A 25,194-nucleotide genomic window follows, 5' to 3' on the forward strand; every position below is an offset into this window, starting at 1 on the left:
AACTCAGGATATATGGTAACTACGTTACTGGTCCCACCACAGAAGCCCCTATTCTTAGAACTCAGGATGGATATATGGTAACTACGTTACTGGTCCATTTCTATGACTCTACTTCACTTCCCACAACAGTTAGATGCTCCTTCTCACCCCTTCTATCCCAACCATTTGGCACTGATGGGCAGCAGTCTTTAGAAAGCCCTGGTTAAACTTTTTAACTCTCTGAGACTATTAATTGAATGATTGTGCCATATTGTATGATATTAAGGGCCAGCCGTTGCTCCACAATAGACCATTTGCATCACTTACTGGTGTTCGATTTGGAAGTTCAAATGCCCAGTGAACCAGTCATTGAAAAAGGACTGTTCAATATTACAGGTGGCCACAACCTGAAAAGAAAAAAAGCTTGTATTAGCTATAAGTGAGCCTAAGTGTCAAAGAAAATGCTAATTCTTAATGTAAATCTATCAACATGCTTATTATTGTATACTTTTTATTTGTTAGTAACTATGTAACTAAAGTTACATGGACACAGTCCCAACCTTCAAGATGTCTACCATTTAAAACATGCCAATATATTTTGCTAAGAAGTACATATAAAGGAATAGATGTCAAGGGGTATTAGGACTGAAGGAGAAAATGCCACAATCATTCCTCAGACATAGAAGGCTATGCTCTCATGAATGAGGAGTTTGACTGATGCAGAAGGGTTTTTAGGGTTGTGGTGGAAAAGGTATGGTTAGGTTAGAACATGAGGGCTTCTGAGTAACATGAAATAATAAAGTACTAATGAAGTCCTTCTACAGTAAAATATCAGGGCTAAGAACCACGTAGGAAAATGTTTATAACATATGTTATGGGCAATGGTTTAAAAGCCCTACTTTACAAGCTGTTATCCAAATATATTAATGCTCACATAAAAAGGTCAAGGGTATGTGGAAAGTATAGAATGACTGAAGAAATGATGAATGAAAACTAAAAGATATGGAAGTAGCTCTCAGACCAAACACCCGAGAATCCTTCTTCTTGACTCTAAAGGATGAGGGCCCTCTGATCACTAGGGTGCAACTCATCCTATAATCTTAAGTCTTAGATTCAGTTGAAAGACTTTGTTATATTTAGTGATTAGAACAGAAAATCAAAACACTTTTTCTATCACTTCCCAGATAATAAACATTTTCTTTAGACTATTTTTTAAGTACATAGTATTATTTCCCCCTCCCGTTCCTCCCTACAGTCCTCCTTAAGTACCCTCCCTCAAACTCCTCCCATGTGCTGCTCTATTCTCAAAATGACTGCCTGTTTTTTTGATTACTATTGTTTACTATTACTATTGTTTTTTGATTACTATTGTTACATGTGTATGTATTATAAACAAATATATAAATATAAACCTCGGAAGCTTTTTTTATTGTTAGTGTATATAGTTTCTGGCATGATCACTTTGTATTCAATAAAGGAGTGGGCTATAGTTTCAATAGCAAATATTTTAATTTTGTCATCAACATTAAATTTTGTTATATCAGCAAAGTGGCCATGGATAATTTATAAATAAAAAAAACATGACCATGGCCTAGTAAATCTTCATATACATAAACAACCAGTGGTTCAGATTTGGCTTCTGGATGATAACTGACTGATTTTACTTTGTAGACAAGACTCTACAACCAAACTGCTTCAGTTTAAAGCTTGTTGCTATCACTTATTAGTTGTGTGACCATATACAAGTTACAAAACCTTCTCACAAGTAGGTTTCATCATGTTGTAAAGTGAGAATAATTATTGTGTCCACCTTGTTCCGTTGCATGTAAAACATCTCACAGTGCCTGCCCTCAGGAAATTGTTTTATGAAGGTGAGTTATTATTATGATTTGAGGTTAGCAGTTGTAAGCCAGTCTGGTTGGAAGGACTGTTCCTCAGGAATGCCATCATCACCTGAGTGCTGAGCCAGTCGTGGTTCTCTTCTCTGCTCATTTTCATTGGTAAGTGGCTCATCTGGGTAACATAAGCAATCCAGGGGCTCTCAATAAACCTGTGGAGGAATAAAAAGTGGGAGTGGCAACTCATTTAGTACTTTAGGTATAATCATTGAGCTTAAATGAACTCTGTCTGAACTGGCCAAATCCAGGAGGAAATGAAAGTGGCTCTATATTCTAGTAGCTGTTTATGTCTTCTTCGAGTGCCATTTCTTCTTTTTAAAAAATCTTTTTATTATTACATTTAATTAATAATGCCATTCATTTACATTTCAAATGATACCCTCCTTTCTGGTTACCCCTCCACAACTCCCTCATACAATTTGCTCTCTTTCCCCTCTTCTTTGCCTCTATGAGGATACTTCTCCGCCCATGAACCTACTCCCGCCCCACTGCTCTAGCATTTCCCTTTGCTGGGGCATCAAACCTCCACTGGACCAAGGGCCTTCCCTCCCACTGATGTCAGACAAGGCAGTCCTCTGCTACATATGTATCTGGAGCCATGGATCCCTCCCTGTACACCCTTTGATTGGTGGTCTAGTCTCTAGGAGCACAAGGTGGTCTGGCCAGCCAACATTGTTCTTCCTATGTGGTTGCAATCCCCCTCTGCTCATCCAGTCCCTCCTCCAGCTCCCCCATTGGGGTCCATGAGCTCAAATCTGATGGTTGGCTGCGAGCATTGAGTGCCATTTCTAATAAGTTTTTGGAAACAAGTATTTGATGATATGCTTTGTCCCATTTCCTAACTCAAAGGAGGACTGCCTGCAAATAGTCTACTCTAGCTTTGGTGCAAGCATAAAAGATATTGGGGGGCTGAGTACTTGCCTGATATGCAGGAAGTTCAGTTCAATGCCCAGCATAAGGAAAAAAAGAAAAAGCAAAACAAAACAAAACAAAACAAAAAAAAACCAAGCCAGGTTCTTTAAGGGCATTTGTAAAGTACTTGACAGTTTGCCATCAGATAGAGTTTGGTTCAAGCTCTATATTGGCAACAGTTTTTGCCCTTACTTGTTCTGTTACCTTAGGCAAGCAACTTAATCTCCAAGCATCAGTTCCTCTAGCAGACAGAAAGGAGATGATACTGCCTATATTGTAAAGCCATGTGGGGATTATATCAAACAAAGCGATGAGTGTCAGCACTTAACAGATCGTCTGATCCACAGTTGCTCTCATTATCTTTACAACAAATAGGGGTTTAGTAAAGCAATGCCACTGAATGAAATATAAACAAACTAGAAGTTTGGGAAGGGCTATTTATGCAAAATAGTGTTTTGAAGCTATTGCGGTTTGGTGAAAATTTCTTGTCATGACAGAGCTTAAAATTTGTCTTGTCCTATCATGATTCTTGGCAGAGTTTATGATGTCAAAGCAGCTTAAGTTATACTGGCCTTAAAGAACAATTGATATGGCTTAGTTGGGAATCTAAGAACATGGGGACAACTGAACCTGGACAAATCCTTTTTAGATGGAATTTGTGTTATTCAATCACTTGAACTGTTGTCTTTCATGGGAATGGACCATATTACCATGATATTTTGCTAATACAAGTAGCTCTGGTAAAAGAAAGAGGTTATAGAAACAAGAGAATATTCTTACTTGACCAAATATATGAGCAACACCGTTCCGAAAATTCCATAGAAAGGGCCAAATGTGATGAAATAACGAATGTAAAAGCTGCTGACCCATGCAATGTCCTACAGAGATAAACATTTCAGTGAGAAGTCTTGAAGACATTTTCAGATCCTAATTTTTGAGCACTGTCTCAATCTGACGTCCTGTTACTCACAGAAGCTACACTGGAGGACACTAAGCACTTTCAACTCATTTTCTATCTGGTCTAGATTTAGAAAGTGGGATGAGTGACTCACTGTCCAATACTTTCGAAGGTACATCACTTGCATGGATTGCAAATTAAAGTAGACGGGCATGAGGAGGGGGAGTGCAACTGAAAAAGATAAAAGAAAAAAGACAAATGAGCAATGTGGACCCTAGTGCAAGCCAGTAGGTGTTTGATTCTTTTGCATGTCCTCCCCGGAGCGTTGGCCTTGAGAAAGGATGCTAGGAGGACATCCAGAATGACATTCTGGGCTTTAACACCTCAGAGGCTGGGGAAAGAACTTGGCCAACCATTCCAGGTTCAAGTTGCCTGAAGTAGCAAATGAAATATTGAATTTTTCAGAGTGAGTTCTGTTATGATACATTGGTATGACAAGAATTATGTCAGTATACTTATTTCCAAGCTATATACCTAATTTTCTTACAGCATCAACAAGACCTCCAAGAGCACAAACAATCTCAGAGGGACCATTATGTTTTTTCTCTGGACAAACTTTAGTTGTTTCTTTGAACTTTGTTCTCAAATAGATCTCAAGCTTGACCAATGAGGATTGCTAATTGTCAAGACAAATGATTTCACCCATAACGACTGTAATAGCACACCAGCCTAATCAAAGTTCCTGCTTGGGAAAACTGAATGATGTAGTTTTTCTTAGAGAATTACCTTAGACTGCATATGACTGCAAATTACAAGAAGGGCCATGTTTCTTAGTGGTTACCAGAGCCTAGCACCAGTAAACACATGTCTGCAAACACAGATGCTCTAACTCTATCATTCTCCTTTCTCTCTCCTAGTCAATAGTTTTAAATTTATTTCTTTAGTATTTTGAAAGTCTCCCTCTCACCATTTGTTTAAGCTGAGTTAATCTCAGTTGGTACTGAAATTTCTCTGTCATTTTGCATTAGTCTGAATAAAATTTTTCTAGCCATGTTTGACACTATGTTTTTCTGCGACCATTTGAGCCTGACTTATTTGTACCCAAGAGGCTCTCAGCTGACATTCCAAGGAAAGGAGTATCAAGAAACTATTGAGGATTTGGGACATGGGTATACTGGAGTGACCTTATAATCAATACTTATTCCACATAAGCAAAGGGGATATTTTATTACTACAGAGACATGATATTAAGGCAAAGTACTTAGTCAAATTCACTAATAAAAAACTTTGTGTGTGTGTGTGTTTGTGTGAAACTACATATGATTTAAGCTGGTGTCAGCTGCCTTTTGGAATGTGTCTAATGACAGGTACAAGGTGTAGAGGCTGAATCCCAGTGTGGAGTTGAAAGCTGAAATGGGTAGTTCCACTTGACAAATAATTCATTCAGTGACTGTGTTCCACAGGTATGTTACAAGTGACCATTAGCTGCCTTATGGACAAATGAGAGCCTGTGTTGGCTTCTCAGTCTCAGAAATACTAAATTATATGGCTAGGTAATTATTTATTATGATGACATTCTTGTGCATTATAGGATATTTTAAATTATCACCATCCCCTTCCATACTGAGAGACTTTGTCTCTAGACCTTTTTCAAATGTTCCCTCGTTAACAAAAATATCCTCAATTGACAACCTCTGGTATACAGGAGGCATTTGGTTCCTTCTCTGATGCTGGTTCGTTTACCAGATATACAAGTCTGTTTCAGATAAGTAGACTTTGGAGTTACTTGAACACTTGTTCATAAGTCATCAGGAGTTTGATTTTGTTTAATAATAATAATAATAATAATAATAATAATAATAATGTCAGAATTACTGAACTAAATGGTTTTACTTAGTAGCTTGGGAATTTACTGTTCTGCCTACCTATCTATATCTGTATCTATATCGATGTCTATGCTATGCCTATGTCTATGTCTATGTATCTATGTATCTATGTATCTATGTATCTATGTATCTATGTATCTATGTATCTATGTATCTATGTATCTATGTATCTATCTATGTATCTATCTATGTATCTATGTATCTATCCATGTATCTATGTATCTATGTATCTATGTATTTATCTATGTATCTATGTATCTATGTATCTATCTATGTATCTATGTATCTATCTATGTATCTATGTATCTATGTATCTATGTATCTATGTATGTATGTATGTATGTATCTATCTATCTATCTATCTATCTCTCATCTCTTTAATGTAATCTGTCTTCTTATCTATGTTTGTATGCATATATGTATCTATCATTTATCAATCTATCAATCATCTATCTATACCAATCTACCTATCATCTAACATCTATCTCTCCATCTACCATATCTACCCTCTTACCTATCATCTAAGCATCTGGTATGTGTGCATATGTTAGAGCTGTTTTCTGGTCATAGCAGATACAAACTTTTTCCATGTACAAACTTTCACAATGCTCTTGATTTTTGGGTCTATTTTCTCTGGTATTACACTGCAAATGTTTTCCCACACCTCTTCTCCCTACAAAAATGTAATTATTCTTTTATCTGAATATTATAAAGATTTCCTTTCTTTCTTTTTTTCTATCTATCTTTCTAGCTATCTTTCTATCTATCTTTCTATCTACCTTTCTTTCTTTCTTTCTTTCTTTCTTTCTTTCTTTCTTTCTTTCTTTCTTTCTTTCTTTCTTTGTTTTTGTTTTCGTTTTCGAGACAGGGTTTCTCTGTGTAGCCCTGGCTGTCCTGGAACTCACTCTGTGGACCCGGCTGGCCTCAAACTCAGAAATCTGCCTATCTCTGCCTCCCAAGTGCTGGGATTAAAGGCATGAGCCACCACCGCCTGGCAGTAAAGATTTTCTAAGACAAGAATGTTTGACAATATGATTAGAAGTCTGCCTTCTAACTTTCTTTTAAGTATACCTTTCCTTTCTTGTCCAATAACTAGTATGATGGACATCTGTTAGAAATGCCTATTTACTATGCCTCTTTCATTTTCATAGTTTCCCACCAGCAAGCTTGAAATAACATCTGTTTATTTTCTCATTAACAAATCAGATATGGCTTGGTTTCTGTGAGACAGTTCTAGTCATGTCTTCAGCTTGACTACTGATTACAGGGAAAGTGACTGCAGGAGACTCACCCATGTAAAAGTACAGGTGCTGCTTCTCATAGTCAATGTATTTTATTTTCTTCTTGCCATACTAAAAGGAAAGAGAATAAAAGAGCAATTATTCTGCAACACATGTGTGTGTGTGTGTGTGTGTGTGTGTGTGTGAGGGGGGGGGAGAGAGAGGGAAGAGAGGTATGATTTCAGGACACTGCCTGTCAAATTTGAGAAAACTAGAAGAACCCGAACAGTATTGGGAGTAAATAGTGTGCTTTTAACTGTGCGTAGTTCTTGCCCAGATGGATTATTTCATTTTTACTATATAGAGTTTATTATCATTTAAAAATTTCTTATCTAATAACATGTAAAATTAGTTTTCCTTGTGTGATTTTTTAAAAACTTTGAAATGTATTCTCTTTATGTGCAATGTTCATTTCAAAATATATATTTCTGTGGAGCCTTTAAGCTTTTCTTAAAACTGTAGTGCTTAGACTGTGGTTTGAACATCATGTACTATCTCTTCTCCTTTATCCAATGGATGCTTATTAAATGTTTTTCTTTTTTTGATACAAAGGATATACATGTTCCATCCTGTCTATCTATCTTTTTTTAAATATTCTCATCATAGATTTTAATTTTACCTTAGTATTTCTAAGTCATCATGATAGTATATATGATATTTTTACAAACATCATGTATGTGTAACTATAAGATTCCATTCATAAACTAGAATTTGGTTCACTTGCTGGGCTTCTCCTTGGTCAATTTAATCTGTTCTCAGGACACAATGGTAGTAATTACTTTGTCAGGAGATATAGCATTGATGTTTGTATATCTCTAGTATGTAGCTGACATTCATTGAAAGATTATTTGAGAGAATGATAATTCACACACACTTTGATCTCCCTCTGTCCCAGCTACAACACCATAGAATGTGTTTGAGTCATTTTATTCAGTTGCTCATCCCTCTTTTATATATAGATATTTTCATTTATCTAGATAATGTAGTTAACTTCTCATTTTGTTACCATAAAAATGAAAATTATGATGAAATAATGATATCTCTTTATACTTGCTCTTGTCTCCAAAAACCTACCTAGTGAGAAATGAGGAAAAGGGATAATGTGGAAGATGCCTGAGACTTGGTAACATAGATAGACTGGCTGAGCAATACACTGAAGAAGGACAGTAAGTCTCTCTGGAAATAGAAGATATTGAAGATTCATTCAATGTGGGTTAAGAACATTGTCTGGAAAAAGGCTCAGGATGTTTCAGGAAAGAGCTATGAAAGGATAAAGTGCATAACTCTGAAGAAACACCACTGCTGTGCAACTGCACCACTGAGTTTCAGAGGTGGAATAACTATAAGTCATGCTTTAAACTACAGTGTCTGTGAATGGGCCCACAGGCAGCTTTTAGAATTTACAGAGGTGGCTTCTGTATTTGTGTAGTGTCAGCATGTATTCTAAGCACTGCTCTCTAAAAGGTGCTTTAGATGGAGTCTGACTGCTTCCTGGACAAGCCTCCTGTGCTCAAGAGGGGATATCAGAGACACCAAAGTAAGCAACACTATTCTAGTGATGAGCACACAAGTCCACAAGCATCAAGGGAATGAAAGTTTTTGTAGAGCTATTGTCAAAAGCAATCAACTTGTGATAATAGGTAGCATCTTTAACACATATATTAACAAGAAAATTTGTTTTCTACTTTATTTGGGACAGAAATAAATCCCTAAAAGCTGAGAAAAGAAAATTTTCTAAAAATTACAGTCTTTGGGCTCTGTGTAAGACAGGCCTTGACAATGAATAACAAGGATGGAATCACATGTTCTAATACCCCAAAGTTCTTCTAGAAGACAGAGACAGAGACCTGTTTGAAAGTATGATTCTCAAGAGCTACCATTCTCCTAGAGGAGGAATAAAGCTTTGATTTAATCAGTATGCCTCTTTTGTTTAATAAACAATAGTCTTTTAGATGACAGACTCAAGTTGAGACATTAATGAAAAATCAATGACTGAAAAATTCAGCATATCGCTTAGACCCTCTAGGTTTTGTTTGAGTGACAAATTGTTCATGAGATTACAGGCATCATTGGGCAATGCAGTTCATATAATCAAACACACCAAAATGAATATGAACTATAATATCACTGCTTATTAACTAGACTAGAAATGAGTTGAGTTAACCAGTTTTTAGATGTTTGCAGCCTAGTCTTAACTAAATGCAAGGAATTGTTTTTTTCTCAGTGAGCATCTCTACTTCTTGCTTTGAAAACTAATGTTGGTCCTCGTCACCTGATTCTACTGCTTGAGAATGGCTTATGTTCCCTAAGAGGTAGTGATAAGCATTAGAAGTGAACCTGTCATTGGGGTTGCTCAAGCAAGGTGACACAGGTTACTATGTCTTCTGTTCTGGGAATCTGCAGTAAGTGACCTTTATGGTCAGAGAGTCACTACTCGTAAAGTGCTTTTATACTTAAAACTTCAGGTCTATATATGGACATTAAAAGGGAGAGAGGCTTGAGATCTTTTGTGATTATCTTTCTATGATAAGGGTCTACTTCCAGGAATATTTTCATAATGTTAATGGTAGTTAAATGCACCTTGATAGGCTGAGTATCTCCAAGCAGAAAAAGTGGGCCCACATCAATGTCTGGATCCTTGGGGTAGATATTTGGCTTTACATGATGCTGGAAGTGTCGATAATTCCACCAATCAGCCGAGAGGCCCTGAGGAGAAGACAGAACTCATTAACTAATAGAAAATGTTCCCCCAAGTAACCCTCATTGTTTTAGTGTTCTGAATCTTCAACGTGAAAATAAAAGATTTATCTTCTCTAGGTGATGCTGCTGCTGGGCCACAGGATGACTTATTAGAAAAAGGCAATAAGAATTTAGGAAGAAATATTTTTCTAATTCAAGAACACACTGCAAGCTAAAAAGAACTCCTGAGAATGGAAACAATCTACTTATCTGGAATGGTTTTCTAGCCTTCTTTTATAAGAGCATAATCTAAGAAATGATTCTGAAGGAAGGTGGAGCAGAGAGTCTTATTCCTATCTGACACATAAAGGAGCATCACAGCCAAGATTTTAATTAGTTCTGGGGAAAAAAAGTGGCCCTATATATGAAACTTCAATGAATATTTCAAAGAATCATGATTTTGAAGTGTTCTTCCTGGAGAACTCTGCTCAGATCATTGTAAGTCCCAGCTTAATGCTCTCCTATAAAAATAAATGAGAATAAAAACATTTTAACTGGTGCCAAGCTAGCATCATCTTTGATTAAGTTGTTAGTGATATTTTCTCTCTTACTCTAAGTTTGAGAGTTTGAATAAAACAAAAGATTTTGAGGTCTCTTATTCCGCTTTCGTATACTGGCTTTTAAATGCTGGTGTGCTGGTTTGGCAAACCACTCATCCTTCCTGAAGCTCAGTACCGATTGAACATGGTGACATTTAGTTCAATGCGTATCTCAAGGAGAAATGACATGCTGGAGCTAAAGTATCGGCTCTTTGAGAAACCCAACTTCTCCTCATTTGTGTTAATTGATTATAGAAAAATGAATACCAGTAATATTTCATTGCATACTTGCCATCTATTAATAATTAATGTATACATATTATACATCAGCTCTGTCCAATATAAGAGCTACTAACTGTATATAACTAGATAAATTAGTCTCAAAATTCACTTTGAAGAATCAATATAAAAAAAAAGACAAAATATTTAACTAATTTTTATGTTGGTAACAGATTTGAGTCATAATATTTTGATTATCATATTATAGCTATAAGTAGGCAGTTTAAGTATGGCTTTATAAAATTTAAGATAAGTGATATCATTTAAATTGTTTTTATTTAGGAAATTTCATACATCAACATTGTATCTAACTACACCATACTAACCCCCCAACTACTCTTGTGTCCCCTACTCTCCCTCCCAAATTCATGAAAATTATTATTGTTACATATATACATATATATATGTGCACACCTATACACACAAATGCTCATTGCATATATATATATATAGTCTACAGAGTCCATTTAGTGTTACTCATATGTACATGTATTGAGTGCTGATTACTTGGGTCTTAATAACCTGTGAAGGAGTTTGTCTCTGGAGGAAACCGATTCACTCTTTCTCAATAGCCCTTGATCACATGTAGCTCTTTATCTAGAGGTAGAACCTTGTAGAATTTCCCATGTCCATATTGTCCTAACCACTGGTGTTATCACTATGCTGGTCTTGTTTAGGCAACCTTATTGTTGAGAGTCTGGGAATTCATTTTTCTTGTTATGCCTAAAGGACACTATCTAGCAGCAGGCTCCTTGGTCTTATGATGTCATCTTAATGTAGCTTATATATTATTTCTTCTGGACATTATGGTCTATTACACTATATACCTCAAAGTGGATGAGAATGATTTGAAAAACTTGTAAGCATTAGCCCTACCTTTACATAATCTTTCTGGAAGCTCTACTATGAGACATAATGATTATCTACCACACACAAACATAAAGAGTGGAATGCGGTATTCCATTTCCCTCCACCACTCCTTAACACTTTTATAGTGGAAGTTCTAGCTCCAATTCATATCTGTTTCCTGACTGCCTCAGCATTCACTTCCCAGATATTTCCCTCAAGAATAGCTTATGGTTACTCAGACTTGTCTCCCATTACAGTCTTTCCTACTCCTGTTAAGTTATACTTTTCAGATTTCACAGCCACTCTCTTATTCACTTATTTCTTACTTATATTGAAGCATATCAGATTCCGTTTTTGTTTGTTTGTTTTTTGTTTTTATTTTTGTTTTTCGAGACAGGGATTCTCTGTATAGCCCTGGCTGTCCTGGAACTCACTCTGTAGACCAGGCTAGCCTCAAACTCAGAAATCTGCCTGCCTCTGCCTCCTAAGTGCTGGGATTAAAGGCATGCACCACCACTGCCCGGCACATATCAGATTCTGATCTAGTTAGGTACCTGTGATGCTAAGGAAGACATGATGTGAGAAGGTTCTCACGCTAGTTATATACAATTTAATGGGAACAGTTGACAGCCAAACTCAACATGATAAGAAATGATTCTCTTTTTAAATTATCTCTTCCCACAGCCGATATTTTGGCCTCTTCTACCAGCTGACTGTACACTTTTAGGCAATGACTACCTGTGACAACTGGTAACATGGGAGGCAGGTTTTAATGCATAGTAAATCAGGGAACAGATCTTAATACCACAAAGCCCTAGAGGTTAGAATGGTGGCTATCCTAATGATGGGTGTGCTCTAAACAACCAGTTCTACTTGAAACTCTGTGTCTAGAAAATACTCTTACCGGAGATGAAGGAGAGTTCTTCATGAGCAGGGGAGGATTTTTACTATTATATGTGGCTACCCTGGGATAGTTCTACACTGGTCCTCCTTAGGTCAGTCCTTAATCCTAAGTTATGCCCTTAGTTTCATGCAGAAAAAAAAATCTAATCTTTGGACTGAAGTCAATTGGAACTTAAATTCTTGCTTAGCCATCTACTAGGTGTGTGAATTTGGAAATTTCCTCAACCAGGAAGCGGATATAGTTCTCCAAGATTACAGGAAGTAACTACCTGACATCTCCCCTTCCCTCCCACTAAATAATTTAGGATATAGTCATGGGTTATAGTCAGGCATGTTGTAATCCAAATTTTCCTGCTTCATTATCTCTATTGTCATACTGTATTCTTACTATTTGGAAATGCTCATATAGGGAGATCTTGAAAAAAGTTACATGTCCATCTTAAATGTTAGGGCCAGTAGTATCTTTAATTTCATTTAAAAAACCTCTTTGAAATATTTGTATATATACAGTGAGATATGAACATGAGAGTTAAGTGTAAACATAAAACTCATTTTGTCTCATATACACCTGGTCCTAGAGATGAATTTATTCAGCATTTTAAATAATTTTGAGAGAAATGAAAGAAAGTTTCATGGTATGGAATTTTCTATTCCTGGCATCATCTTGGTCTTAAAAAATATTTAGATTTTGAAACAACTCATATTTGGTATTTGGATCTTTAAATTAAGAATACTCAATCAGTAATACATGAGGATTCAAAATATATGTACAGAATTCATGGTTCATTTTTAGACAGGGTATTTGAATGTCTGTATACTGTATATGCTGGAACACATACATGCGAACACACATACATATGTGTATACACATAGGCACACATACATATACACACATTCATTCACAAATGCACACAGACACATACAGCACACAGCACACAGACACATACAGCACACAGCACACAGACACACACACACACACTGGAGAGAAGCTGAATAATAACTCCAATGCTACCCATGCTTTTCTGAGTTGTAAGGGAAACTGAGGTTAAACCCAGTTATGAAATTTAGAATTGTAATGATTGTAAGAGGTGAGGATGTTGCTGCTTAGAATTTTCTTTGTCATCTCCTTTCCACCCGCTTTACCACCTCACAAGTAATTTTCTCTTCCATTCATGTTGAAACCTACATTTACCTTGTTCATGAATCACTCACTGGCCTTGCCAGAAAAAAAGACAAAGCATTCTGGCTCTGCTTTTAGAACTATTTCCCATTTTCTCATTCAAGTCAGGAGTCACCAAAGATATACATTTCAAATTATAAAAATATCTTTAGAGACGTAGTATAGAAAGACTTATGTGTAAATTTGTGTTAGTGGGAAAACATTGACTTCAAAAGCAGCCGGCAAGGGTGGAACTCACTGGAATTAATGGGTACCAAACCTTGGTAATTGTTGCCAATTGCCTTGAGGACAAATGACTTTTAATTCTTCTGTCTCCTGAGCACAGGGGAGGAAACACGTACACTTCACTACCTGAAACTCATAGTGATGGGGAAAAATGCCTTTATTTTTATTTTGTGATATTTCAAAGTGAATTCCGAAAACTCATGTCCTTAGTGATGGTGGCTACAGGTGAGGAAGAAAATATATCTAGAAATTATCTGATTAAATAGATCTTTTCATACAATGTGACAATTACTTGTTTGTTTTGACGTGTTTCTAATTTAGGAACCAAAGTTGAACTTTTCATTGCTTAAGTCTAGTCATGGCTCCATATGCTGAATGATAGTGGCTAAGAACACATAAGTAGTTCTGTAAACTACTCATGGTCTGACTTATAGTCTACCTCTTATTACTATCATGATCAAACATTTTTCTTATTTAGTCTTGATCCTTATATTGGTTGTGAAAATATTGTTCCTAATATTAGCAGCAGCTGACATGGCTGTTTCTGGGCATTGTGTTACACATGACACACAAGTATCACGTGTAACTATAAAAATCCCACAGGTTGAAGCTTTTATCCATCCATCTTCATTTTCTTTTCAGTGAAGAAATTAAGTTCAAATGCATAAAATAACTTGTTCAAAGTGACCGAGTTCACAGGAGGCTGAGTTTCAATGCAAGAAGGTTTGTCTTTGGAGCAGTAGCTCTCAGTACTGGCTCTAGGTTAGAATCATCTGAGAAGCCTCCAGAGAGCTTCACCCTCACTGACACTCAAACCCCACTGAAAATAAAATAAATCAAATCACCTTTAATAGTCTAAGTATGCCTATGTTTACCAAGATTCTCGGTGTCCTTCAAATGACAGTTCAAACTGAGAAGCCCTACTCTGGCCTGCATTATTCAATACTGTGGTATTAGTTTATCTAACTAACCATTTTCTAGACATTGTTTAAATAGTCAGCCCCTCTGAAGAATCATTTTATCTGAAAAACAGGTGTAAGGTAACATTCATCTCCCAAGTCTTACAGAAGTCTTACAAGTGCCTCTAGGGAGACCCTCTGCGCTTGACATCTGGCAACTTTTACCATCAAGTTCTTGCCTACCCTCCATTATCACTTGTTGCCCATGGCTGCTGCTCATTGCTCTCCAATGTTTTGGCTCCAGCACTCCTTTACTCCATTAATTAGTTGCCTATTTTTAGTCTGGTAAATCAAATGGTTATCTTTGAGAAGCAATATAAAAAGACAGTATGTTATGAAAGAAAAAGCAATCTGAGTGGGTTCCACCTTTTCCTAGGAGGCTCTAGCTTGAATGGGAGAATTTGTTTGAGATGTCTTGACTGGAGGACATTTTCTCACCTTCTGAGCCAGAGTACATGGTAAGAAAAATGTACATAGTTAAAGAAAAATGGAGATGTAGCTTATCTCCTAATGTTACAGGATGCTAATGGTCAGAGACAGACTTGATGGTCTTGGGATGGCATACTGAGCACTGTCAGGGCCACTATTCCTTAATACTGCCATCCTTGGTTCCTTTGTTCCTTCACTCGTTCATGCACAGAAGCTTAGTGAAGAACTGTGTCCAGGAACCCACTCGGTGCTGCATAAGATAACACTTCTCCTTTTCAGAAAATAATGCCAGTTTCTGTTATCAATTCTTGCTTTTTGCAGAAGTCTGAGTTTGTAATCTTCCTTTTCAATGGAATCAACTAGCCTTTCTCAACTATTCTTTTATCATATTTGCTATTTGTCTTCTGACATTTTCAGTCTCAACCTTTCATGATTAATTAGGTCTGCTGAGTTTTCCTAAGAAAAAATCTTCACATCCATCCTAAGAATATTCCTATTCATAGTTTGATAGTGCATATCTAGGTATGAAGAATTTGTGTACATTCCTTAGAGCAATGTGAATTGAGCCAAATAGTTGATCAGAGTAATAACAACAATAAAAAACACTAAACATTTTCCTCTTAAATTTTAACAATTTGATTTTGCTATGTATTTTATGATGTTATATTAAATATTATTATACATATGTAACATGAATACATATTATAACAAGTTTTGATGCTTTGAGTACATAAGCAAGACAAAGCAATCTCTGTTAGGGAGTTACAATCAGTCTTTCTCACACTTCCCCACATCCTTTACCTTGAGATGACACATTACAAATTTGTGCATCAGATGGTTCCACTTGGACTTCTTAAACATGGATAGGTGTCCTATGTCATGTTGTAAAAATGAACTTTGAGCCTAAGAAAGAAAAGGAGGTTAGGGAAGTTACAAAGAAGGAATATAAAGCCCACAAGTAGATTGGAAGCCTAACAGTGAATATTGGGAGACCTCCTTTGATCTCACCTGTTTAGTTTCAATTTCCTTCATACATCACCATCTCTATAACCTTCATCTCTATATGCAAGTGGTTCTTCCTACCTCAAACTCTTCCATTGTCACTCTTTGATGTCTTTTGTGTTAGAGTAGAAAGACCATGAATAGACATTAGTGTCTAATAAGTTTGGAATCTTCAATACTTAAGAGCTGACAACTCTGGTCAAGTTATACAGTAGTCTTGATCCTCAGCAATTTGTCTGATTCCCCCTGGGAATAATGCCAAACTCATAATTATGACTGTCATGTAATTTATCTACTGTAAAGTATCAAGTTAATGCTAAGTATCAAATGGATATTATTTTTCCAAAAATTACTTCCTAAAGAGTAAAGATGTTTGACATTTCAAGAAATGTATTGATGTAAAAATTCTGGGATCTTGAAATATTACTCTTCCATCTTTAGAAACCCCTCCTGAGTTGTTGCACTGAGAATGAATTTTCCTTCCATTATCAGGAGCTCATGCGTCCTTTTGCTGTTGTTGTTTTCCCCCTTTTACCATGCAGTGTATTCAGTTGAGTGGTTCTCGTAGTCCTGGTGGATTCCTTAATTCAGAACAAGCAACATATGATTTTCCCGTTATATCTGTACACATTCTGGGCTCGTATGAGGGCACATGTGTTTGGGTACACATATAGAACTTAACAAAGACTTATCAAGTGCTCTGCCAAGTGCCAGTTGCTGATGCTATTTATGTTGAAGTGTCTGTGTTATTTTATTCTTATATATTAAGATGTAATTTCCCCCTTGAAGAATTAATGGGTTGATGTATTTATAAACATTAGTGGATTGATTAATGAAAGATAGAAATTCAGGTTATATGGCTGGGGATAGAATTTTAGTTATTAAAGTCAGGACAAAACAGGGGGAATAATATCAATTGCCTTTTATTTAACTATTACCATATGCTAGATGCCGTGCTAGCTTGTTCATAGATTAACCTGCTTAGTTTTCTTCATAATGATTCCATATTCACTGTTGTCTTCAACCAATAGATGAGAGAACTGGAGTCTAACACTTTGGAAAGCTATTAAAACTCATGAGTAGTATGTCAAGGTATGCACCAGCAAATCTAAAGAGGATTAGAGAACATTACAGTAGAGAGGACAGAAAGAATGTAGGAAATGAAGGATGAAGAAGTGAGCTATGAAGTGTTGTCCTCTGGATATGAAATACATGTTACACACATAAACACACAGCAGTTGTGGTTACAACCAGTACAAGATCAAGCCAGTTAAAAGTTACAGCACCATGTAGCTGGGAGGCTACTTGGCTTCTAGGAAAGGGAGAATAATTTTAATTTGTGGATGTGGCCGTTTGTCGTTTTCAAGTATTCCAATGGCTGATTCCACACCCCTGTGCATGTGGGCAGCTCTAATTGGATGTTATATGCTAAAATTACCATTAAAAAGGAGGACATGAAGTTGGTAGGAGGATGAGTGGTATCCTGAGTGGGCTAGGAGGGGACAATGATGAGTGAATATGAACAAGACATGTTGAATGCAAATGTGAAGTTTTCAGGTAAGAAACAAAAGGATCCAAAACCTCAAGCTTCTCTCAAAGGCCACTCTTGTAGCTTAGGGCAGCTGCTTACCTGAGAAACTGTAAGGAGAAAGGAAATGAGTATTGTAACAATCCAGCCACTGCCAAAATGACGTAGTATTAGCCATGCTAAGACTTCCAAGATCAAGATCTGGGCAAGGTGGAGAAAGAAGAACCACAGGTTGGCACTGAACATGTTCATGGCCTCTAATGTCTTGCGCAATTCACGGAAATCTTCCACCAACTGTGGCTGTGAAGTGAATATTCAAGGTTGGAATTAGTTCATTCAGGGAAATGGGAAGATAAATGAATGAAAGTAGCCACTTATCAAGTTATTAATAAATTACTTTTTAATATGAATATATTTGATTAAAATTTAAAACCAATGACCATGAAACTTAAATGAAATGTTAAAAAAGGTGGGGATGATACATTTTATGGGCAGGAAAGAATGAGTTACAATGTGAAAATCTCTCCTCAGTTGCAAGGAAGGGCAGGTAAAAGCAATTCTTTCCTGAGCTGGGGGATGGCAAAGTAGGGGCAGTTGTGATATATGTTAAGTCCAACGGTTGCTAACAAACTCACGATGTTAGGCTTGCTCAGCAAACTCCCTTACCTGTTGACCCATCTTGAAGGCCACCAAAGATGTTTCAACAACCATATTAGCTACTTATGTAGGAGTAACTGGTGCCTAAAACCATAGATTTTTTTTTATTGGATAGTCAAGAGGAATAGAAATAAACTTTTTAACATTTACATTTATTTATGGAAAATTCAATGAAATTCACTTTAAAGCAAAGAGTTAAAATTAAAGGATGTTTGCCTAATAGTTCATTCACATCATATATCTTTATTCTCATGGACAATTTTCCAATCAATAAATTTATACTTCTGGTAAGTGTAGGGTTTAGGATGTGGAATTTTGCAAGCAAGATCTTACTCCTAATTCTTCTTAGGTTCAAGGTTGGCCTTAGTTTTCTTTTGTGCTTCATTGTTCAGGCCTGCATGGTTATCTCCTACTAAAATTTAGAGATTAATACATTCATTCATACAGAATGTGCTGTCATTTCAAGGCTTCACATTCAAAATTCTTTCTTTCTTACATATGGAGAAAGAAGAAGATATGAAATGTGGGGAAGAAGGAAGTTGGAAGAAAGTGGAAGGAGTTTTTGAAGGATTCTGAAATGTGTAAATGACTATATACTTGACACCTTTATCCACAGAGAAAATACTCAGAAATGATCAATGTATATCTGAGTTAAAAGATAGTCCCATCTCATAACCAAGAAGTAAATGGGTAGGTGACCACACAGTTTAAATAAACTAAATAAAGAGATGGTTCTTTATATACTGTTCTGAATAATTGAAGACATATGAATTTGTTTTTTTCTAGAAATTTTAGGGAATGTTTTTGGACTTTGATTTATGATAGATCATTGAAATAATAGAAAGTGAATCTTGGGTAAAAGGGAAGTACTGTGTGCTGTTTTCAGTGACCATACACTATGTATCCATTTCACTGGTGAGTGTTTTTCATCTAGGCATGAAAACCCTCTTCATGTGATGGGTAGATGAATAAGAAGTATCACAGAACCTAGGTTCTAGGTTATACAATCACCAAGCTGTGAAATTACAGAAGTAGCTTATGGTGCTTCATGTAGGCCATATTTGTTTAAATATATTTCCTAATTGCTAATGGCTATCACATTAATTTATGTGTGTAGGTGTACCTGTGACTGATGGAACTTTTAAAGGACTCACTATCAGCTCAAAATGCTCATAAGTCCATATCCAATTCCCATCAAACTTGGAATTCTGGTGGCCATCAACAGTTTTAATTAGCCTCTGATATTAATTTGTCTCTAGGATTTCTCCTGGCCTTTTCCCTTTTACTACAATTAGACAGATCACTGAAATTCAGAAGAGCAACTGCCTCAAAATAATTAGCAAGCCAGTGACAGATGCTGAACTTAAGCCCACACCTTCTGTCACTCAGTTTTACCAGCTTTCTATAATAATAGCTCCAGTAGTTATACATATATCAACTCACAATCAACTTTAACTCTCATAGAAGAACAATAGTTTAGATAATGATAATCTTTCCACTCTCAGGAGTCATTTGAATCTGCTTTGTTTTTTAGAAACTCTTGAAGAATAACAATTAACCTTTACTATTACTTTTAAACCTAGAGTCACCAGCTAAAAGTGGTGGGGACATGTGTGGAGGTTTTTAAGTTTTGGTTCCACCACAATTATGTTCATAATAATGTTAATATCTTTATTTTAGAGCATACTCTGTGTTTTAAACACTATTTCAAATAAAATGTGTGCATTTTTCTATTACAGTCCCAATAATTCAAAGATGTGGAGATGGTGTCACTATTTTACATGAAAAGATATTGGGCTACAATGATGTTTGAGAACTCGACAAAATGGGTTTGAAATGGGGAGGGTTAGTGTGAGACTCAGGCCATCCACTCTCAGAGTACAATCTTCAAGACAAAGTGGTGTCACCAGGTACACAACTGTGTAGGATGTGTGTGTGCAAAGTGAAACCAAGTATTACTCCCAAATACACAACAACTTTATTTCCTTAAAGTAGTCTTGTTTTCTGAGTCAATTCCTCAGTCCTTAAAGAGTGAATAAAGCTCTTTATCTACTTCATAGCACTATATGTCTCAGTACTTGGTATAAATGATTTCTTATTGCATATCAGACAGATTTAATTTTCCACAAACATAAATTTCAAACAAGTGAACCATTTGTTATTAAATAAAACCCCTTTAGATTTTATGTAAACACATTCCAGCAAAGTTTTAGTCATGTAAAAACATTAGAAGACTGTATATAAAACAGCCAAACTATTAAAAGAAAGAATAATACTTGTCTTGGGGAACAGTTTAGAAACTGGGGCTAGAGAAGTGATTTCAAGTCCCATTTCTTTGATAAAGTAGCTGTGTATAAGAAGTAGTTTATTCTTCATGAATGACAATTTCCCTAAATATAAAAGGGCAGTGGTTAAGATTTATTTGCAAAAAATAAAAAAAAAAGATTTATTTGCATCTTTCATCCAACAGCTGATTGGTGAGTATTTGCTGCATGTCTGATCCTATGTAGGCAGATTGGAGGACACAAAAATAAATGAATTAGTCTTTGTTCCCATGGAACTTAGCTTACCAAGGCTTCAAACATGTAATTAAAAGCAGCCACAGAAATAAAGCTATGTCTAAGTTGTCTGGCATGAATTAAATGCTTAGAGACATAGACCTTGTATTGGATGAAATGCTAAAAATTCCATTGCTTTATTCTGAGAATAAAATATAATCATATTTCATTATATGCATATAAAATTATAAAAAGTAAAGAAAATATCTTCCCAAGAAAAATATGAGTTTTGAAATGTGCAGAATCTACTTATTTAGAGGTGAATAAACAAGTTACAGCTCATGCTGGCAAATAAATGGAGTAAGGTGAACACTCCTCCATTGTTGGTTGGAATGTAAACTTGTACAGCCAGTAGGGAAATCAGTGTGGAATTTCCTCAGGAAGATGGGAGTTGGTCTGTGTCATGATCTAGCTATACCATTTTTTGGTATATGCCCAAAGGATGCTTCATTTTATCATAGAGACACCTGATTAGCCATGTTCATTGCTGCCCTATTCACAATAAGCAGAAAAAAAATTGGAAACATTCTAGATGCCCTTCAACAGAAGTGTGGATAAAGAAAGTGTGGTACATTTACACAATGAAGCATTATACTGCCATTAAAAAAAATAACATCATGAAATTTGAAGACAAATGAATGGAACTAGAAAAAAATTATCCTGAGAGAGGCAACCCAAACTCAGAAAAATAAATACGCTAAGTATTTACTTATATTAGTCAGTGATAACCAAACTACAATCTATAGAACCACAGAAGGTAGGTATAGAGTAAAAGTTTAGAAAGAACATATAGATATTATCAGGAAAGGGAAACAGAATAGATAATTATGGATTAATGGGCATGGAGCTGGGACAGAGAGATCAAGAGAGGAGAGGAAAAAGGGTTGTGGGATGGAATATGGGAAGATACAAGTAAAATTAAGGGGCATTTTAGGGGTAGTATGGATATCAATATATGAAGTTGTCAAATAATGGGAGAAAAGTGTCCCAACTGTCCATCTATTGTCATCAATGTTTCTAATACCAGGATTGGGTTACTGGGTAAAGGAGTCTAATGGAATCCCAAAATAACGCAGGCTCTTGCCAAGACAATAGGTTGCTCTCTACAAACTGACAGCAAGGTCTCATTGCTGAAGACAACACCTATGAAACCCATTGAACATGGAGAGGCTGACCTTCATCCCTACATACTACCATCTTTGGTACAGGAAGGCCCTCTGAACACCACCAAATGTAAACATCAAGCTAGTCAAAAAACTTTTGATCTATAATACTGTCCTGCCTGCAGAATATGTTAGGGCAGTAATGGCACAAACATTGTGAGTAACCAAGCAATGTCTGATTTGACTTAAGGCCCCCGCCACAAGAAGAAACCCACACCCAATACTACACTTCAGTGGCCAAGAACCTAGCCCAATATAGCCCAGAGACCTAGAGTAAGACCAAATAATATTGATCTAAAACAAAAACAAAAGTATAAAAATTAGTGATAAAATGACTCCTAATGATATTCTGCTATACTCAGCTATACTCAGATTAGTGTCTTGTTCAGCCATCATCAGAGAATCTTCTTCCTCCTTGAGATGGGAACAAATATAGAGACCTACAACTGGATATTACCACAGAGAATGAGAAAGGTCTTGGAACACTTAGTTCTAAATGGGATGTTTCCACCAAATTACTCCCCTCAGAACTCAGGGAAGCACGAGGAAGAGAAATCAGAAAGTGTTTGAGAGCCAGAGGAGATTGAGGATATCAAGAAAACAACACCCTATAAATCAATATAAGTAGTGCCTCATATGAACTCACAAAGACTGAAGAGGGGTCTGCACCAGGTCTGCACCAGTTTCTCTGTATATACATATACATACTAAATACATAATTTAGTATTTTTATGGGACTTCTGAGTGTGGGAATGAGTGGGTCTCTGATCTATGTGCCTTTTCTTGGGCTCTTTTCCTTCTGTTAGTTTGTCTTGTCCAATTTTATGTGATGGTTTTCATTCTTTCTTATACTTACTTTGTTATATTTTATTATAATCTCTGAGAAGTCTTACAGAGACAGAAAGGGATCATATCATGATGAGAGAGGAGAGGAATGGGAAGAATAGAGGGAAGGGAAACTATAATCAGGAGATATTTTATGAAAGAATCCATCCTCAGTAAATGGAGGGGGAAAAAAAAGAAAAGTGTCCCTTGCACTTCATGTGGTTTCACTTACTTTTAATTATCCTTAACTAAAATGGAAGAAAATTCCAGAGTTTATAATTTATGCATTGTTCTGAGCATAGTGATGGAATATCCTGACACTCTGCTCCACCTTTTATTTGACCTGAATTGCCCCTTGATCTGTTGCTTACATCGTGGATATACTACATTCTGTCCAGTTAGTTAGCAGCCATTCTGATAGTCATAACTACTCTCCTCCTGCTCATATTTAGGCCTCTAATAGGGGAAAAAATCTTAGGGAGGACACCTTGAAGACAGTAAGAACCTACTGTCTTTTACTATGAACTAATATTCATTCTCACAGAAAACAGTGCTCTTGGGGAACAGCCTTATCCCCAGTCCTTCTACATCCTTAGACCCTGAAGTTGTACTTACGTTTTTGCTTTTCTCCTGGCTGGGTTCTTCTGGAGAAAGTTCTCCAATGAGTAGTGGCTTAAGATATAGCTTCACAATGTTCAGATCTAGGTGCATGGCCTTGAAGGCATCCTGTAATGCATAGATACTTGTTAGAAGCTTATAAAAGATGTGTTTATTGTCAGCTATGCTCCATCCTTTCCCATCCTGGGGCTAAACTGGCACCAGCACAGACCCCCCCCCCCCACACACACACAGAGAATTTGCTTATAATACCATGTTGATGCTTTAAGGTAAGGCATCAACTTTACCCTTGAGACCCTTCTACAAGGGTCTAGGACTGATACTGTCTAGGGACAGGTAATTCCTAGAACATTGATTACATCATTGTCTCTTTTTATTAAGAATTGAAAGGAAGGGTTCCTTGAGTTAATTAGCCATGGTGAGTCCTTTTAAAGTCCAGTATCAAATTTCATGTGAAAGTTTCTCAAACTATTTAAGGCATGCAATAAACAAGACTCTCTACACAAATTACATTTTCTATTGAGGGTTCTGTTTAGGCTTTTTGACTAAGTATCAGAAGAATGAGGCCTCTCCAATTAGCTAGTCTAGAGTACAGTAGATTCAATTTGATAGCAACATCATAAAATAAAAATATGAATGATTGGAGGAGTACAGTCCTTGAGCCATGGGCTGCCTAAAGCAATATACTCTTGGTTGTATTCATCATTGAAGGACTCTCATCACTCCATAAAAATGTTGCTAAGTAGTAATTCTATATCACTGCAGGACAGTGGAGCTCTTATATCCTGTGTATGTTTGCAAGTAAAAGACTCTTTCCTCCCAAGTGTTTTTATAGTTCTTTCTTTTTTAAGGGGGGCTTTTACAAGATGGGGATTATTAGCTTCTTGCTGTTATGATGTTGAGATTGGAGTGATTAAAAATGAAGAAATATAACAAAAGTTTTACCTTGAATATATATTCAAGCATTGGGTACAAATGTCGAGTAGTGGCTTTTGCACAGTACTTGTTATAAAACAAGGACTCTGGAGCCACCATTCCTACACGTCAGATCTGGTTTTGCTGTTTACTGGCTGTGCATCTGTGAGCCTTTTGTGTTCTTGTCTTACATGCATCCTATATTTTCTTCTCTAGAGTGACAGTTGCCACTAAATTCGCAAGTCAGTATAAAGTATAGATGAATTAATTATGGTGGTAATTGCATGTACTAACTAAACAGTACTTTTAAAAGGAGATTTATTTTATCACTAATTGTGTTTAGGGATTTGTATGGGTATGTACATATGAGTGTGAGAGCCTGCAATGTTGAATGGAGCATGAGGCCTCCTGGAGGTGGGGTTATAGGCTGTTGTAAACTGTTGGTCATGGATGCTAGGAACTGGGTTCTATAAAAGATACAGGTACTTGTAACCACTGAACCATTTTCTCAGGCTTCATTATTCAGTACTTGTTAACCATCTTTTTATGTTCCTTCAGTGATGAGAGCTCACACCTTCTCTTCAATGTAGCAATTCAGGCTTTTATTTATATAGTCTAACCATCAGTAGGCTCTAATTATGTTATACAAGTGAATATATTGAACTCTGGACTTTTCAGTGCCATGGAAATTTGCATTACCCTTCTTGTGCATATCTGATGAATATGGTGATTAGAAGTATGCAATATCAAGTTTGTAGATTGACTTCACCAAAAGGTCCATAGGTCCATAGATAGAATGCTAGAATCCTCCCAGGCTTTATGCTCATTCTACTGTATACACTTCTCACAATACCTTTGAACAACAAAGGGCTACATTTTTTCAAAGATGTTTTACATTTTTTACATTTAGAGATACTAAAGCTTAGCTCTCCTAACCAGGCAAATAATTATTCAGTGGTTAAGGGAGTGATTT

At 36.4% G+C, this 25,194-nt stretch overlaps 1 protein-coding gene across 1 annotated transcript in view; it reads right to left on the reverse strand.

The window, feature by feature from the left end:
• Positions 1 to 25,194, reverse strand: part of LOC116090419 (fatty acid desaturase 2-like protein FADS2P1) — a 39,445-nt gene that overhangs the window by 4,295 nt on the left and 9,956 nt on the right. Inside the window, exons 2-10 of the mRNA XM_031370879.1 lie at positions 23,304 to 23,414; positions 17,588 to 17,785; positions 15,757 to 15,858; positions 9,434 to 9,559; positions 6,865 to 6,925; positions 3,842 to 3,918; positions 3,570 to 3,667; positions 1,933 to 2,029; positions 307 to 386 (exon numbers count right to left, since the gene is read on the reverse strand). Of these exons, the coding sequence (XP_031226739.1) occupies positions 307 to 386; positions 1,933 to 2,029; positions 3,570 to 3,667; positions 3,842 to 3,918; positions 6,865 to 6,925; positions 9,434 to 9,559; positions 15,757 to 15,858; positions 17,588 to 17,785; positions 23,304 to 23,414 (950 nt within the window). The remainder of the gene's footprint in view (positions 1 to 306; positions 387 to 1,932; positions 2,030 to 3,569; positions 3,668 to 3,841; positions 3,919 to 6,864; positions 6,926 to 9,433; positions 9,560 to 15,756; positions 15,859 to 17,587; positions 17,786 to 23,303; positions 23,415 to 25,194) is intronic.

This window comes from Mastomys coucha, unplaced genomic scaffold (genome assembly GCF_008632895.1).
Source record: "Mastomys coucha isolate ucsf_1 unplaced genomic scaffold, UCSF_Mcou_1 pScaffold15, whole genome shotgun sequence".
NCBI classification, from domain to species: Eukaryota; Metazoa; Chordata; class Mammalia; order Rodentia; family Muridae; genus Mastomys; species Mastomys coucha.